The 15,117-nt window shown below is 36.8% G+C and overlaps 1 protein-coding gene across 1 annotated transcript in view; it reads left to right on the forward strand.

Moving 5' to 3' along the window:
* The window catches only part of nell1 (neural EGFL like 1), a 230,372-nt gene that overhangs the window by 66,081 nt on the left and 149,174 nt on the right, over positions 1-15,117 (forward strand). Inside the window, exons 5-7 of the mRNA XM_023332459.1 lie at positions 5,374-5,470; positions 13,901-13,973; positions 14,433-14,515. Of these exons, the coding sequence (XP_023188227.1) occupies positions 5,374-5,470; positions 13,901-13,973; positions 14,433-14,515 (253 nt within the window). The remainder of the gene's footprint in view (positions 1-5,373; positions 5,471-13,900; positions 13,974-14,432; positions 14,516-15,117) is intronic.

The following is a 15,117-nucleotide window of genomic DNA, read 5'->3' on the forward strand; positions in this document are numbered from 1 at the left end:
CATTAGCCATGTTTGTGGAGCAAAGTAGACGCATTTACCAGTAAATTAGCTGAAATTGATATTTTGTTTCTGTAAATGGATGTTAACTAGTCAGGGCTGTTATAATGGCTGCATTAGAATTAGTGAGCATAATTTTCTCCCACAAAGGAAAAGTTGCGTGATGGGGATTAGGGTATATAATGCTTACAATATATTGGCATTATTAACCTGCTCATACAAAAATTATCTTAGTTTCTTGGAAAGAAAATCTCAGAAAGAAATATGTCTTCTGAGACATATTTCTCATTATTGAATGAGTAAATTTTGAATTCACTCATTCAAAATTATTCCAGGTCATTTTTTAAAGTTTTAAGTTCATAGTATTACCTCAGTTCCCTCAAAGACAGCTTAAATTGAAGCACCTTTGGAGGGCTTGGCATCTCACAGTAATAACTCTAATTTCTTACATGTTTCAGTGTGGACTTTTTGATTACGTGGATAAAGTTAGAGCACTGAGACATTTGAACCATGCAGGAGAAAAAAAAGGATCTGGATTTAAAACTTCATCTTTCTCTGTCAGAGGAAAGACAGAAATATGACAGAAAATGTCGGCTACTCAGCTGAGTGAAAATTGAAGGTGGCCTGTTGTTTAACATAGCCGACAGATGTTTGCATAGCACAAAGTGAAGACTAAGATTATTCTTTTAAAGGAAAGTTATGAAGACAGCTATACACCTAAATTAACTGAGCCCAGCGTTTGGAGCTTGTGGCACTCTTGAATTTATATTTGTTGTTTGTGATTTTCTGTTTATTTATATTCTTTCACTTGCTGTCACCTGTGGCGTATAGATAGCTTTTGGAAGTTAGTTTACTGGCTGAAATACTCCCAGTCCAAGATTAAATGCATTTTTTTTCTTTTTTACTCGGTCTGTAAATCAGTTCAAAACGAGGCGGTCTGGCAGCTTGTTCTGAAATGGACTGTCAACAAAATAAATACAGTGCACTAAGTGGATTTATACAGTCCACCATACGGTGCTTCCACAGTTCAGCCTGGACATAAGGCACTGCTTTCCACAGCTGGGGGTTTTGCTCCTTGTTCCAGCCTCTACAATCACATAAATGATGGTGAGTAGTTCTGCACCTGCCTTCTCTTATCGATATATGGGTCTCTCTAACTCTCTCACAGACAGTCATTAAAAAAAGGCATATAAGACCAGTGTGAAAGTGGAGCAGTACTGACCCATTTTGCTGGTTATGGATGAAGTTATGAGGGTGGTTAAAGTGGCTTCACTGTGTGACTCACTCAGTGCAAACCACTCCATGTTCAACAATCTCTAATTGATTAGTAATTTGCTTCCTACTGTGTTGATTTTAATGAAAGCTAGAAATTTCCTCCCTACAATCTTTGACAGTAAAGCAGGGATTAATGGACAACTCTTTTCAAGATGCAGAATTGCTTCAATACTTTCTAGATAAAAAAGCATGTGGTCAATGTAAATATGCACAAATATTCTTCAAATTCTCCAAAAAAGTATTTACAGATTTCTTCCATTTCTTTTTGCTTTACTATTAAGGTTAAATGTTTCTGATCATCAGACTAGTTTAATTATCAAGTATAAACTAACTAATACTAATCCTTTGTGAAAAAAATGAGTGTCCTCCCAACCAATACTTATATGAATAAACCCTTGGCAGCAACAATTGTCATCAATTGTTTACAATATTTTCCATCAAAGGTGTTTTTTTACGTTACTTTAAAGGAAATCAGATACACTTACTTGCTTTGATTCAGTCACCCTGAATAGTTTTGAGCAGGGATTACATCCTGACAGTATTTAAAACATATTTAAGCCTGGACTTAAATATGTTTAGTCAAACCATTTTTCTTTTTTTTTTTTTTACTTTTTAGCGATTTAGATGTGGACTTACTGGTTTCCTGTATGACTGAAATGAACTTGATCTTAAATTAAAAAACAAGTGGTTGCAATCTTTTTTGTAAGTTGCAGAATTTGTGGTTATAATTATTACATATAGCAGTTACATAAATCATCACAAATCTTCCTCTCCTTTTTGATTCAGTTAGTTTTGCAGCAGGTAGAATGGGACACACACCTTCCAGAAAATTCAACTTCTTGTCAAAAATGTGAAACTGGTCTCTCTGTTGTGAGCCTTTTTGTTCCAGCTGTCTTAAAAAGCTGTTTTCCATCAAAAACTGGTCACAGTTTGTATTTACTCAGGATAATTTTGTCTGATTTTTGTGAATTTGTGATCTAAAGCATGTTTGACAGCTCCACCAAAGAAAATTCATACTGGGTGAATATTTTTCCCAGCACTAGTTTTTTTTTTCCTAATATGCAATGGGAAACTAAATCTCCTATATTTTACAGACTTATTCTTTTTTATTTCAAAAAGAATCACTTATCTGCTTATTCTATACTCTTCAGAGGAACATTTTCAGTACTAATCTCATTTAGAAACACAGCACTTCCCCTTTTATTACATCGCATCTTTTTTGTATTTAACGCTTACAAAGTATATCAGCCGCAGCAGGAAGTCTCTAAATTCGCTGTGACACAGCTTTCATGGCAAAAGGACAATACTGAATGCAGCTAATAACGGAGATAAAATTACACACAGCAGTGCTGGATTTCATGCAGTGTCATTTCCTCTTAATGCCTTGCACAGACACCACAGGCTATTTAGATGTCAACTTTTTTATGAAACTGAGCAAACCAACACCTAATTGAATAAGGGACAATGTTGTTTCAGATTTAAATGTTATAAAGTATTATGTAGCTGTACAAGCAGTGTATGTGGGAAATATAAAATGCCATAAGCGGGACAAGAACTGATATGGAAAGAGTCAAAGTTTCATTACTTTTGGTAGCAACGTCTACTTTATCATCCACTCTAAAACGGAATGTAATCTTGTAGCTGGTCAGAAATCAGCCTTCAAACCTAAAGCACTTTAAGACTTTAATCATGAAAGATGCAGCATGTAACTTATATAAAAAATGTTTATATCTGTCTATTACCATGTTGTGTAATATGTGATAAGATCAATTTTCTCCATCTCCTTCCCGTGTGCTATTGTACCGAAATGCACTGCTTCTGACAAAAAACAACCAATCAGAGCCAGGAGGAGGGTCTCGGCGCTGTCAATCAATGTCATGTACTCGCTACTAAATGTGGTAAAGGCAGAGGAACAACTAACTGCTACAGGAAAATTGTTAATCCTTTTATTGATGGGCATGCTAACTAGCCTGAGCATTCACTATAGGCTGTGCTAGCTGCAGCGTAGCAGAGAGCAATGCGGGGGATGAAAATGGGTATAAGCAACAACACACAGAGGGTGATTGACAGCACTAATACCCTCCTCTTGGCCCTGATTGGTTGTTTGCAGATAGCACTGGGAGAAGGCAGAGGAGCTTGATTTTTTTTTCATAGATTATCTGTCTCATACTAAACAGTGATAACATAGTGACAGTTTCAACAAATGTATAGAAAAATATGTTTTTATATAAAAGTTACATACTGAAGCTTTAATGTTGAATAATGTAAAAAGACTATTACCTCATATGTTGTATGAAATATCTTATTTAGCAAGACATATTTCAACCTATTTTAACTCGATTGTGTCATTGAAACGGGTATCTACAATTGTAAACTATTTTTTGTACACGTCAGTGAAAGCTTTTGATATATTTCATGTAAACATAAAAAAATAACTACAGAGAAATTTCATCAAAAAGATAATTATTCACCTGCAGAAAAGGGTCAATTTTTACAACCATTTGTTTGTGTTTTCTACTCATGTAATTATTCATTGTATGTCAGCTTATTTCACACTGTTCTTAAGTAGTGTGATGAATTATAAACATAAAGTATAGTATAATTTCATCTAACTGATAATAATTTTATGTTGCACCTTTTTTCCGCACATTGTTCTGATTCCTTCTTGGGCTTTTTGAAATATGAAAGATTATGACCCCCAACCATTTTGTTCTGTCACAGCAAATAATTTGTCTAAATCACAAAACCACAATTGCTCACAGTTTGATTGTGAGTAGTTTACAGAAGGTTTCTTTAAATCATCGGTTGTTGAAGCAGGTCCAAAACAAATTGACGTGTTGTCAGTGTGAAATGTCCTGTGGCAAAAGGCTCATATTTGCACTTGTAAAAGTCAGTCGAGAAATCTTCAAATGCATGAAATGGCAAAATGAGCTGGACTCAATTGGTTTGATCGACCAAACATTCCCACTTGTCTCCAGCAGAGCTGGTAACTGCTGTCCATCTGGACCTCTTTGCACTCTGTTTTTGTGCTCTTATCAATCAATCTGCCGCACACAAAGCAGAGCAGAATGTGAAGAGACAAAGTGTGAATAATTTAATGGCGATGGATACAACAATGAGACAAAGTGGTTTGCAAAAATAATAGGAAAGACATCAGGATAGATTAATCATAGTTCTTTCAAAAAAAACCTCTACCTTACAGTTGATTGGCCATAGGATAGGAGATTCAATCCTAAACTTTCTAGCTTTTCATTTAGATGCTTCCTCAACTTTATCAATTTTGAATTTCTTAATATTTAAGGGGAAATTGTTCATTTAGGTGTCATCAGCACTGATAATCTTTTGACTACTTTGGTATTCATTTTACTCAAGTTGTGATTAAATGTGGTCAAATGCATTGAAATGTTTTTTATTTTTTTAAATGCAAGCAAGAGTAGTTGGCATAAACCTTTTCTCTCAAAAGTCTCACTTTATGTCCTTTCATCAATTAATAATTTATTTTGGCACAGAGTATTTTCTGAATACTTAAAAAAGTTGATATTATTTCTGTGAAATCACACGCATATTTGTTACAAACACATTAGAAACTGTGTATATGGTCATTATGGTTGAAAAGACAACGGAAGCAAAAATAATCTTCCAATATAAGGCGTGTATGGGCTCAGAGTTGGAAGAAAGTGAAGGACAAACTTCAATATTAAACTCACCTTAGTGCAGAAAACATTGGTGCAATATTTAGTGTAATAAAGCCTGTTTATATTTGCGTCGAGAGTTGGGCAGTTAATCCACCATAGATCTCAGGTCCAGATAATAATAATAATAATAATAATAATAATAATAATAATAATAATAATAATAATAGTGTGTTGGAGCTGAGGGTTCAGACTGGCTGTCATGCTTGGAGAGAGCAGCCTCTGCTCAACATTCTCTGTAAGGAAGAAGAGAGTAGAAGGAGCAGACATAGGCATATTCTGTTGGATTTATCTTGGTGCTCAGCTGCATTGAATCAGTGTTCCTGTCAGAACAAGATCAAGCAAAGAAAAAACTGTGTTTAAGCCTATGTCGTTAACATAACCTTCTTCTCTGGTTTGTTGTTGGCAGGATTTATGAGCGGGTGATAGACCCTCCTCAGATGGAGCTTACCTTAGGCAGTGGAGTGTGGCTAGGCCAACACAGCCACAAGCACGGCTTGTTCAAGGTAAGCCTCCTCTCTCGATACAGCACGCACACACCTACATTCTGCTTGTAACTGAACCTGCTTCACATTCAATAACGCCTGGTGTAATTGAACAAATTTGCAAAAGGGCGTGGGTGTGTGTGTGGAAGAAACACAAGAATAAGATTCGAAACAGAAGTGCTGGGGGCTCAGAGAAACTGCACAAAGCTCAGTGTGAGCTTTGAAATGCTTATTCCCAAGGCCATCACAATGTTGTCAATTTCTAATTGTTACTCATTTTCTCAGGCTTCTGCATGCACTCACAGCTGGCAGGGGACATGGGAGAGCCGAACCAGGACATGCACACAGTTTTGATATTCATAGCTCTCCCTCCCACCTGCCATGCAATCAGTGGACTTTCTATTTTTCTTTTGTAACATATTGATTAACTGCAAAGCCCCACTGCGGTGAAAATTATTTCTCCTCCCCATGCTTTAAAACCATTGTTGCCGCACTGGAACATTGTCCGTCTTCCAGCTCTCTCCCTTTGATATTTTTTTTTTGTCTGCTGTTTTGCCAAGACTGAGAAAACGGCAACATACTAGTCTTAAATGTAACATTTCAATCAGCCACTTCCTTGCCTTCAGTCATCTCAAGCATGTGCTGGTGTACATGTGCACGCATCAGTTCAACGTGATGTCAGGTGCGTTGACAGATGGTGTGGAAGAGCGAAGCCCCGTGTGAAGTGACAGAGAATGAGGAAATTTTCCCCTCAGGTTCGTTCTAGTATCATTGTATCTCGGCTGACAGCTGCCCTGGTAACACACTAAATCAAGGTGCTGCTGTTTAGTGTATCAGAAGGGCCATTTCGAGCTGCAGCTTGTTTTGAAAGTACCGATGTACATCTCTGGAAAACCACTTGGGTCATTCTTCAGTGTGGCAGAGAAGGGAAGTGACTGGTGAGAATTCCAGCACACTTTTTGTGCTATTTTTAGAAAATATTTTTGCATATTCAAGCTTTACAAACAGAACCAGGTTTATTTCCTTCAATTTTTTACATGTCTCTGCTATGTAATATACTCTGAATTTTTGGGTTTGATTTTGATGCATACATCAGATTTAATCCGTTCCCTAATTGTAAATAGCTGCATTTCTATTGAGCAATTTTGGCATTTTGAAATAAATTTGCCTAATAGAAACAAACCAATTTAAAAAAAAAACTCGTTTTTTGATTAAAAAAAATTAGCACTAGGAGGAGGTAGGTGTTTTTTTCAGCCTTATCAAAATGTATTTATTCATAAAACTGTAATAGAAGCACTTTTGTTTTGCATCACACAAGTCACATGATCAACAACCAGATGTTACCACTTGCACAAATCACAAAGAAAACAAGAAGTAGTTGGAGAATGATGTTGTGGCATGATTTATCTTATCCCCGTGTGATTTTAACTTTGTTTCTCATTTAATGGAAACAACACGTTTACAAAATTGTGTGTGTGGTTTTTTTTGTTTTTTGTTAACAGTTTGGCACACATTTGCAATGAAAACACAACTAGCGATATGAAAAAATCTCTTTAAAACATTTATTTATAAAAAAAAATATTTTTTAAATGACATTTTTTTATTTTAGGATGGTTCATTGAAGATGGCTACCCTATTAATCTCTTCTTTGGTTAAGTTGCTTTTGTATGTTGTAGCTGGTCTTTGTGAATAATTTTTTTTTGTTGAAAACCTGAGGCACAAGTTGATTAGGTTTGTCCCTAAGAAGCCTATAAAAAAATCCATCCTTCACTTCAGTTGAGTTTTTATTCATATCCCAAGGGGAAATTGGTTTGCAGCAAGCATCAGGAATAAGAAAAGCAGAAACCTTTCACTGTTTTGCTTCAGGAGCTTGGTTCACAGGGGCAACAGCTCCAAGAGGGAACCCCAGACAACTGGAGGATGTCACTGGGAAGCAGTCCAGTCCCACTCCATTTCATTCCAGTTCCCAAGGCATTTCTTATTTCAGACAGTATCTTCCCACTGGGAAACGCCTGGAAAACCTCCAGAGGAGGCACCTTGATCAACTGACTCCTTTTGATATAGAAGCAGAAACTACTTTGAGAATAAAATTATTTTAATTCTTCTTACACACCTTTATACCAGGTGTTTATTTATGTTCATACTAGTTAGATTTTCATTGTGGTTAATGCACAATTTTGAACTGTAATATTAATGTTTTGTAGGAGAGTCTCAGAATATCAACAATAGTTTAGAATTCCAGTTTTCCCCTCAGGTTGACATTTATTTAAAATGCCCTCCATCTCCTGTTTTATTTATTTATTTATTTTTACATTCTAGAGGATGTTTTGGCAAGGTGTTCTCCGTTGTCTTAATTGAGAGCATTAAAATAGTCAAACGGAAACTTGAAAGCATGGAAAAAGGCAAGTTGGATTTTGTAATAAGAAATTTAAAAAAAATGTAAAAAAGTAAAAGACATCCAAAGCTTCTTAAATCAAGTCGGACATTTTATCAGACTTTCTGAGGAAATCACAAGCATTGGATTTATGGAAGTATTTAAGACAGCAGGTATGCACCTTTTTACTATTCTCTCCACACTGTGGCAAATTACACTTCAGTTTAACCTGTTAAAGATGAGGAGGCATATGTAAGGCTTAGCGACCGCTGAGAAGCAAGAGGTGAAGGGAAGAGAAAAATACCCAAGAGCTATGAATGTAACACAGTTGATAGGAGTTGAAATAAAGCAGCAGGTGCAGTCCATCCTATTCAGGACTTGAGTGAGATAATGATAAGATGAGCTAACTAGGCCTTTAAATAAAACATCCTGAGCCTTGGCAGAGCCTGAAGATGCTCCTTTTTCCTCTCTCTCCTCCTGGGAGACTCTCCATTTGAGGGAGCAACTGTAATAAATTATCTTTATCTAAAATCCATTGTGCCAAGCTTGCTGCTCCTCAGGGACGCTTGTTTGAAGCCAGCACTCTGGTGAAATGCTCCGCTTCATGCACCACTGGATGATAATTATTCTTATATGGACAATGATAGAGAGATCAGCTAAATGTTTTTGTGCGGTGTGCATTGTCCTTTGCAGAATTGCTCAGATTAGTTGAATTTAATCTTTTCATCATCAGCATCATACAACAAACTCCATGATTTGAGCCACGGAGAAGTAATGTTAAAAAATGTTGAACTCTGAAAGATGAAATCCATTCTCTTACATCAGTTAAGTTTTATTGGTGCCTCTACAATTTAGATCTATACACTGTGCCTTGCAAAAATGGTATTTGTACTCCCTGAGCCTTTTGTGTCTGACCAACACAGAACAGTGTAAAACTGGTGACAAATGATAACATCCATCCATCCATTGTCTACAGCTGCTTATCTGAGCAGGGTTACAGTGGGGCTGGCGCCTATCTCCAGCAGTCATTGGGGGAGGAAGGGTACATCGCACTCATCAGTCCATCACAGAGACCCACAGGGCAAACAGCCACACACAGACATACATGCCTACACGTCTAAGGGCAGTTTACAGAAACTGACCCCAGTCTCTCTAAATTCTCTTTGGGTTAGCATTTGAACTCAGAACCCAAAGCAAAGGGGCTTCTGGCTGCACCACGCACAGAATCTATTAATTTTACAGTCAATTTCTGAAGGTAAATGGTTGCACTGAATTTTATTTCAGAGTGTCAGAGTAAAAAGAGCTGGATAAAAATGCACACCACACTTTTTAGATATTTGTTTGTAAAACTTAATTTGCAAGTCTTGTTTAAATTTTCCTTCCATTGACAAATAGTTGACAAATATTTTCTGCCTTGTCTTTGTCGATCACAACAAAATACATTGAAGATTTTGGTTGTTTTTGCAAGGCAGATTGTGACTTCTAGGAAACACTATAAACAGATTGTTTTTGCAACAAAAAATAAATTTGTTCATTTTGAAAAGGGTTTCTGCTTGTGAACATCATGTGATGGAAAATATGGCTTGATGTTACATTTCTTCTCACATTTGTCCTTGCAGACGTATAAATTGTTGGAACAAACACTGTGTTTAGGGTTAATTGACCAAGCGAACGAGTCTTAATTATGAAAAGGAAACCTGTTGAACTTTTCTGTTATAACTTGATATTTTCATTGCTTTACTTTCAGATTTAGTAAACTGACGGCTTTGTGCGTGTTTTGCTTAATGTCACTTCACTCTTGAACACTAGTCAGCTATTTTAATTGTTTTCTCTTTGCTGCAATGTATATCCCACAAGACTTCAGACTTCTCATTATGCAAATTTTCACAGAAATCCATCAAAGAGGTTGCTTGAAGTAGGAACATGAATAAGTTTAATTAAAAACACTTTCCCCTGCATGATTGCAGTTGCAAGAGTATTTTATAAGAAACATTCTGCAAATACGTCGTCTTTCAACAGCTACAACAGCAGATTCTATTCTGAGGGTGTAGTAACTTAGAAGAAATAAAAACTTGAAATATCAAAATCTGTGATATTTATAAGTTTTACTTTCTGAAATGAGTGACAAAAATATCACAATTTTACACTGTCTTGTATTTGTTTTTAGCGTCACCTGTACCGTACAAAGTGATTGGACCCAGAGTTTAATCATTTGTTCTCCCAAATGTTTTTCTTGTCTTTTTTAAAGGTTTGATCTCAAAATATGTGACTGAATTAATTTAAATTTCTTTGTTTACTTCAGCTCTCCAACTTTTCTCTCCAACTTTTCCATCAATGCAGTAATGACCTGACCACTTACTTTTGAACTTTGTAGGAGTTTACCTTATCAAATAAACAGCGTGGAACTTTTATTCTTTTGAAATGCTAATTTTGGCTACTACTTAATGTGGACACCTTACCTCCAATTTCTAACGAAATTGCCTTTCCTAAATTCAGTGAATCCTCTAAATATGCAAATGCAACTTTTTTAAAACACAAAATGGGCATGAATGTCCCAAGAACTAAATTTTCCTCTGCATATGAGTGTGAAGGATGACCGTGGCTGGCATGTGAGCTAGCCTGCTGTGCACTCTGGCTTTTGTTTTGCTTGAACAGGGTCCATGTGTTGCTGTTACATGTGTGATGTGTGTTCAAAACTGTGTTTTCTGTTTTTCTACGAATGCTACAATGACAACCAGTGATGGTGGATAGGCATCCTCTTCCAGAGCCTTCAAAGAAAAGTTTGCGATGTGGATAAAAAAGTGTAGAGCTTCACTTTGTTTGTAAGAAAACAAACAAAGTTGTTTTCTTACGCAGCCTAACTCTGTGAAAGTCACTCTTCATGAGATTTTAAAGTGTCAGTATTTATTAGGTCAGAAGCCTGGAGACAGCAACTTCACTACTGCCAGTTTTTTTGTTTGTTTGTTTTCTTTTATTTTAGATAAAATGATGGGTGAGTTGCCAGTGTTGCAATAATTTGGGTTATGAGTCTTTTGGAAAATTCCCTAGGACGCCAATCAACGTGTGATGTCTTGAGTGACAAAAAAAAAAAAAATCTTCTAATGCCTCTTCATCATTTTTTTTAATTAATATTTCATCCTACAGTGTTTCTATGCAAGAGTAATGACTGTGGAATTGAGCATGTTTTGGTAGGGATAGAGGCGAGATTGGAAAGACCCGAATTTTCAAGATACAAACTGGTCAAAGGGATCTGCTGTAGGTTGGTTGGATGATATAATTCATATAACTTGAATCAAATTTCTTAAAGGGGCAGTATTGTGTGTTTTCTAGTCACGTAGTTGTCATGAACTGCGGTGTGGATTAGTGGTGAGGCAGACGCGATGGAACCAGGTTAGATGAATAATGAGGATTTAATGAATAAAAATCCCAAAACAGTCCACAAACACCGGGCAGCACGGCCGAGCGGAAGCCAGGGCTCGACGCCGGTAGCAACCGGTTACACGAAGGACTAGGCGACGGAGACGACACATACAACCAAGCCAAATGAGACGAGGACCCGACAAAGACACAGACACACAGGTGACACTAAATACACAGGGGGAAATCAGGGAATGAAAAACACCTGGGAGTAATCGAGGGGAGAACAGGACAACACAGAGGCACAGAGACACAGAAAACTCGAAATAAACACACAGAAAAACACGGAACATGACAGTAGTATCATTTTATAACACAATCAAGTTACTGTGGCCTTCAATTGTTAAAAAAATGAGATGTGTACAAAATATCACTTAGGAAATTTGACTGCGTAATTTAACACCTTGAAATTGGGCGTCTGTCTCTTTAAAAACTCCTGCTCTTTCCAAACGTTGCCTTCAATTCCTACAATGAGCTCAGCAGATGCACACTTCCACCAGGTGTTTGCTAATTGCTGGCTAGTCTGAAGGAGCAAATTAGGGGGAGAGCTATATAATTCAGAATCTTGGAAACTGCAGCTCAGAGGAGGAGTTGCATCTCGAAGGTGGTGCCAGGTCTCACCAGGGGTTTTGTACGACTGAATATTCGTCATTGAGAACAAAGGATTTTTCAAACATGCATGAACACATCAAAACAATACTCCAGGTATGTTTTTGTTGAGGGAATAACATTATAACACGATACAAAGCTCAAAAAGTTGATTTTACATAATACTGCCCCTTTAACATCAGTATAAAGTTTACCATATTCTATATTAAAATTGAAACGTTTATTAAAATATATATTTAAAGGATTTAGTTTTATTTTGGCAGCCAACTAAATTTCTGTTTGGATGGGTAGAAAAAAGGATGAGCTGGACTTTTCAATACTTGAACAAGTCTGTGATATTAGCAACTGCTTGAATGCCACCACTGTACAGTCTCCTCTTGAAAAGTGATGGTTTGGACCAAGTGCCCATGTCATGGATCAGCTCAAATCCAGTCTGTTTTTAGAACCATGACAAAATGTGATGCTACATTTTCTTTTTTTTTTACTTATATAAAGTAAAACTGTATAGGAGCATGCATATCATTTCCAAGAAGTACTGCTCTTTGACTACTGCTGAGTCTGTGAGAGAGAGATATTGAGCTTGTAAGAGGGAAGGAAGTATTTTTGCATTCAGTTCAAATACTCGTCTGATCATTCAAAGAAATGTGTGGTCAGGGCTCCTATATTACACCGGCGGAACAGACTTCTGCGATCTATACCTTCATTTCCATTCTGATCGACACTGCCAATCTTTTCCTCGCCATCTGCTGCTCACATTACCTGTGTGCGTGTGCAGGGGTGCGTGTGTGTATGTGTGAGACAAGGTACATTCTCGTGTTTGTTGTCAGTCTGTGCTGCAAGCCTGTTCACCTCGAGGCTGCCTCTCTTTATGTGCCTGTGTGAAGAAAGGCATCCAGGACAGGGAACTGTACTGTAAATAGGATTTCACACACACATAATGCAGACATGATGATGCAGATTGTGCTTTAGGTGGTGAATTTTAATGTCCCTCCAGTGTGTTATCAGCAGCTACTTTGAAGGAGCAGTGAAATGATACTGGATTTCGAAGTGTGTGGGCACCCTGGTGTTTCATTTCCATCGTTTTCCACAGAAAAAGGCTGCTGTTGTCTGAAACTCTTACTTCTGGTCATCATTATACTTCTTTTTACCGGTCATGAGTTTCTGAAGAGCACTTGTCTTTCAGAGTGATTGGCAGACTGTTAAAGGATTTTGTTTACAGTAGGCTACAGCTAAATTAAACTATATATGTTCATTTTTTTGTTCAACAATGTATAATTTTTTTCCCACTGCTCTGTCATGCGCTACTTCAATATAACAGAATGTTTGTTGCTGCAATGTGATTAAATGTAATTAGGTTTAAAGGGGTTCCTTTTTTAACCCCATATTCACTGCAATGTTATAAAAAAATCAACCAAATCTCAAAAAAATCTTTACAGTGTTGAGTTGAAACTAAGTTAACTTCTCAACAATCTACACATTACCCTTATTTGTTCCTTTTAAGAACTTTTAGAGGCTATAGAAAACATTTTTGAAAAAACTGCTTGAGGAAATCTTAAAATTCAGAATTTAATTTACTTTGACTCTCAGTAACCCTGTTGGATTTCTGCTTTACTGTCCAACAGCCACTAATGTAATTGAAGAACCTCTAGAGGAGAAAACTTGTTCTGAAAATTCTGCACCAGACTGAATTTTTCCAGATTAGGCAGGTCCTATTGAATCCTACATACTAAAAAACAAACAAGCAGAACTTTATTTGCTGCATTGCAGCATCTTATGAACTGGATATATTCAGAAACCTGAATCTGTCTGACTGTAACGCTATAAATGGTCTTACATTTTCTCTTGGTGGATTTTACTCTGAATGGATATTATTCAGTAGGACCGACTCACCGCATTAGACTGTAACCTTAAAACTATAAATTGTACTTTTTTCAGGCTTTTTAGGTATGTAAGAATGCAAAATAATTTTTAAACAGCATATACTTTAATCTCGCTTCAGGCTAGCTGAATTAATGATCCATCTTTATGACTGTATTTGTCTGTATTTTCAGGGAGTTATTCAAGATGTGAAGCTGATCTTTGCTCCAAATGGCTACATCACACAGTGTCCAAATCTTAATCGCAGTAAGTATCTTAACAGCATTGTCAAAAACAAGGAAGGGTGTGAAAAATGATCCTTTGTGTGTGTTGTTTTCACGACAATACTTCAGACAGGAATTACATGTTTTTTTTTTCTCCAGCAGTTTGGTTTTTCATTTGGTTGCCTGTTTTTTTTCTTCCTTTGTTTCTGAATTTGTTTCCTGTCAAACAGATTAAGATCCAGGGTCACTGCTTTGTTACTCTTTGTCTCTGATCAATAAGGCAATCAGATGCTGGTGCTTCAATACTGATACACCCACCACTAGCGTAACATAGACATTTTAGCACAAACATTTCAAGCTTCATTTTTTTTTACTGTTGTCACCACAGACAGAAGCAAATGATGATTATTTTTATTAAGTTGTGAAAGTTCTGTCTGAAGGTTTTTCTGTTGCTCTTTTTTTTTTCTCTTCTCCGTTTGATTTGCTCTGTTTGCCCATCAAGCCTGTCCCACCTGCAGTGACTTCCTGAGCCTGGTGCAAGGCATCATGGACCTGCAGGAGCTCCTCGCCAAGATGACCCTGAAGGTAATGAGTTGGAACAACCTCCCATAGACTGAGAGACATCTACCAAATATCCACCACCAAACCGATTCACTAAAAATTGCAGGCAGAAGAAAAACACTGAATGTGAAAAACGATAGAAAATGAAAGCACATCTTGATTTTGAAAGATTTGAAATTCAGTTTTGAAATTTGTTGCTGGCTTTTCTGAAGGACATTATTATTTTAAATCTAAAATGTTCAGTCAGATTGGAGACCAGACTCTTCTCGCCTGGTTTGTCATCAACATGTCTTTGTAGGTTTGCAGTAAATGGAGGGAACTTTGCCTTGTCTAGTGTGTTCCTTGGTTTTCATGATGTTGTTTACTGATTCATATTCTCTAATAAATATTTAAGACCTTCACAGAATAGGTTGACTTTCTAATTAAGTAAATTGTAAAGGCAGCTTGTTGTGCTGTGTTCCTATGTAGCAATATACAAGTAAAGGGGGATAAATACAAACAACCTGCATTAAATATTGAAGTTTTGCTGTTGCAGAATGTGAATAATTTTGTGAGGTATGGATATATTTTCAAGGCTCTGAAGTTAGAACTTGAAAAATCTTTTTGGGGGGATTTAATACTAGTAC

Source organism: Xiphophorus maculatus, chromosome 4 (genome assembly GCF_002775205.1).
Source record: "Xiphophorus maculatus strain JP 163 A chromosome 4, X_maculatus-5.0-male, whole genome shotgun sequence".
Taxonomy (NCBI): Eukaryota; Metazoa; Chordata; class Actinopteri; order Cyprinodontiformes; family Poeciliidae; genus Xiphophorus; species Xiphophorus maculatus.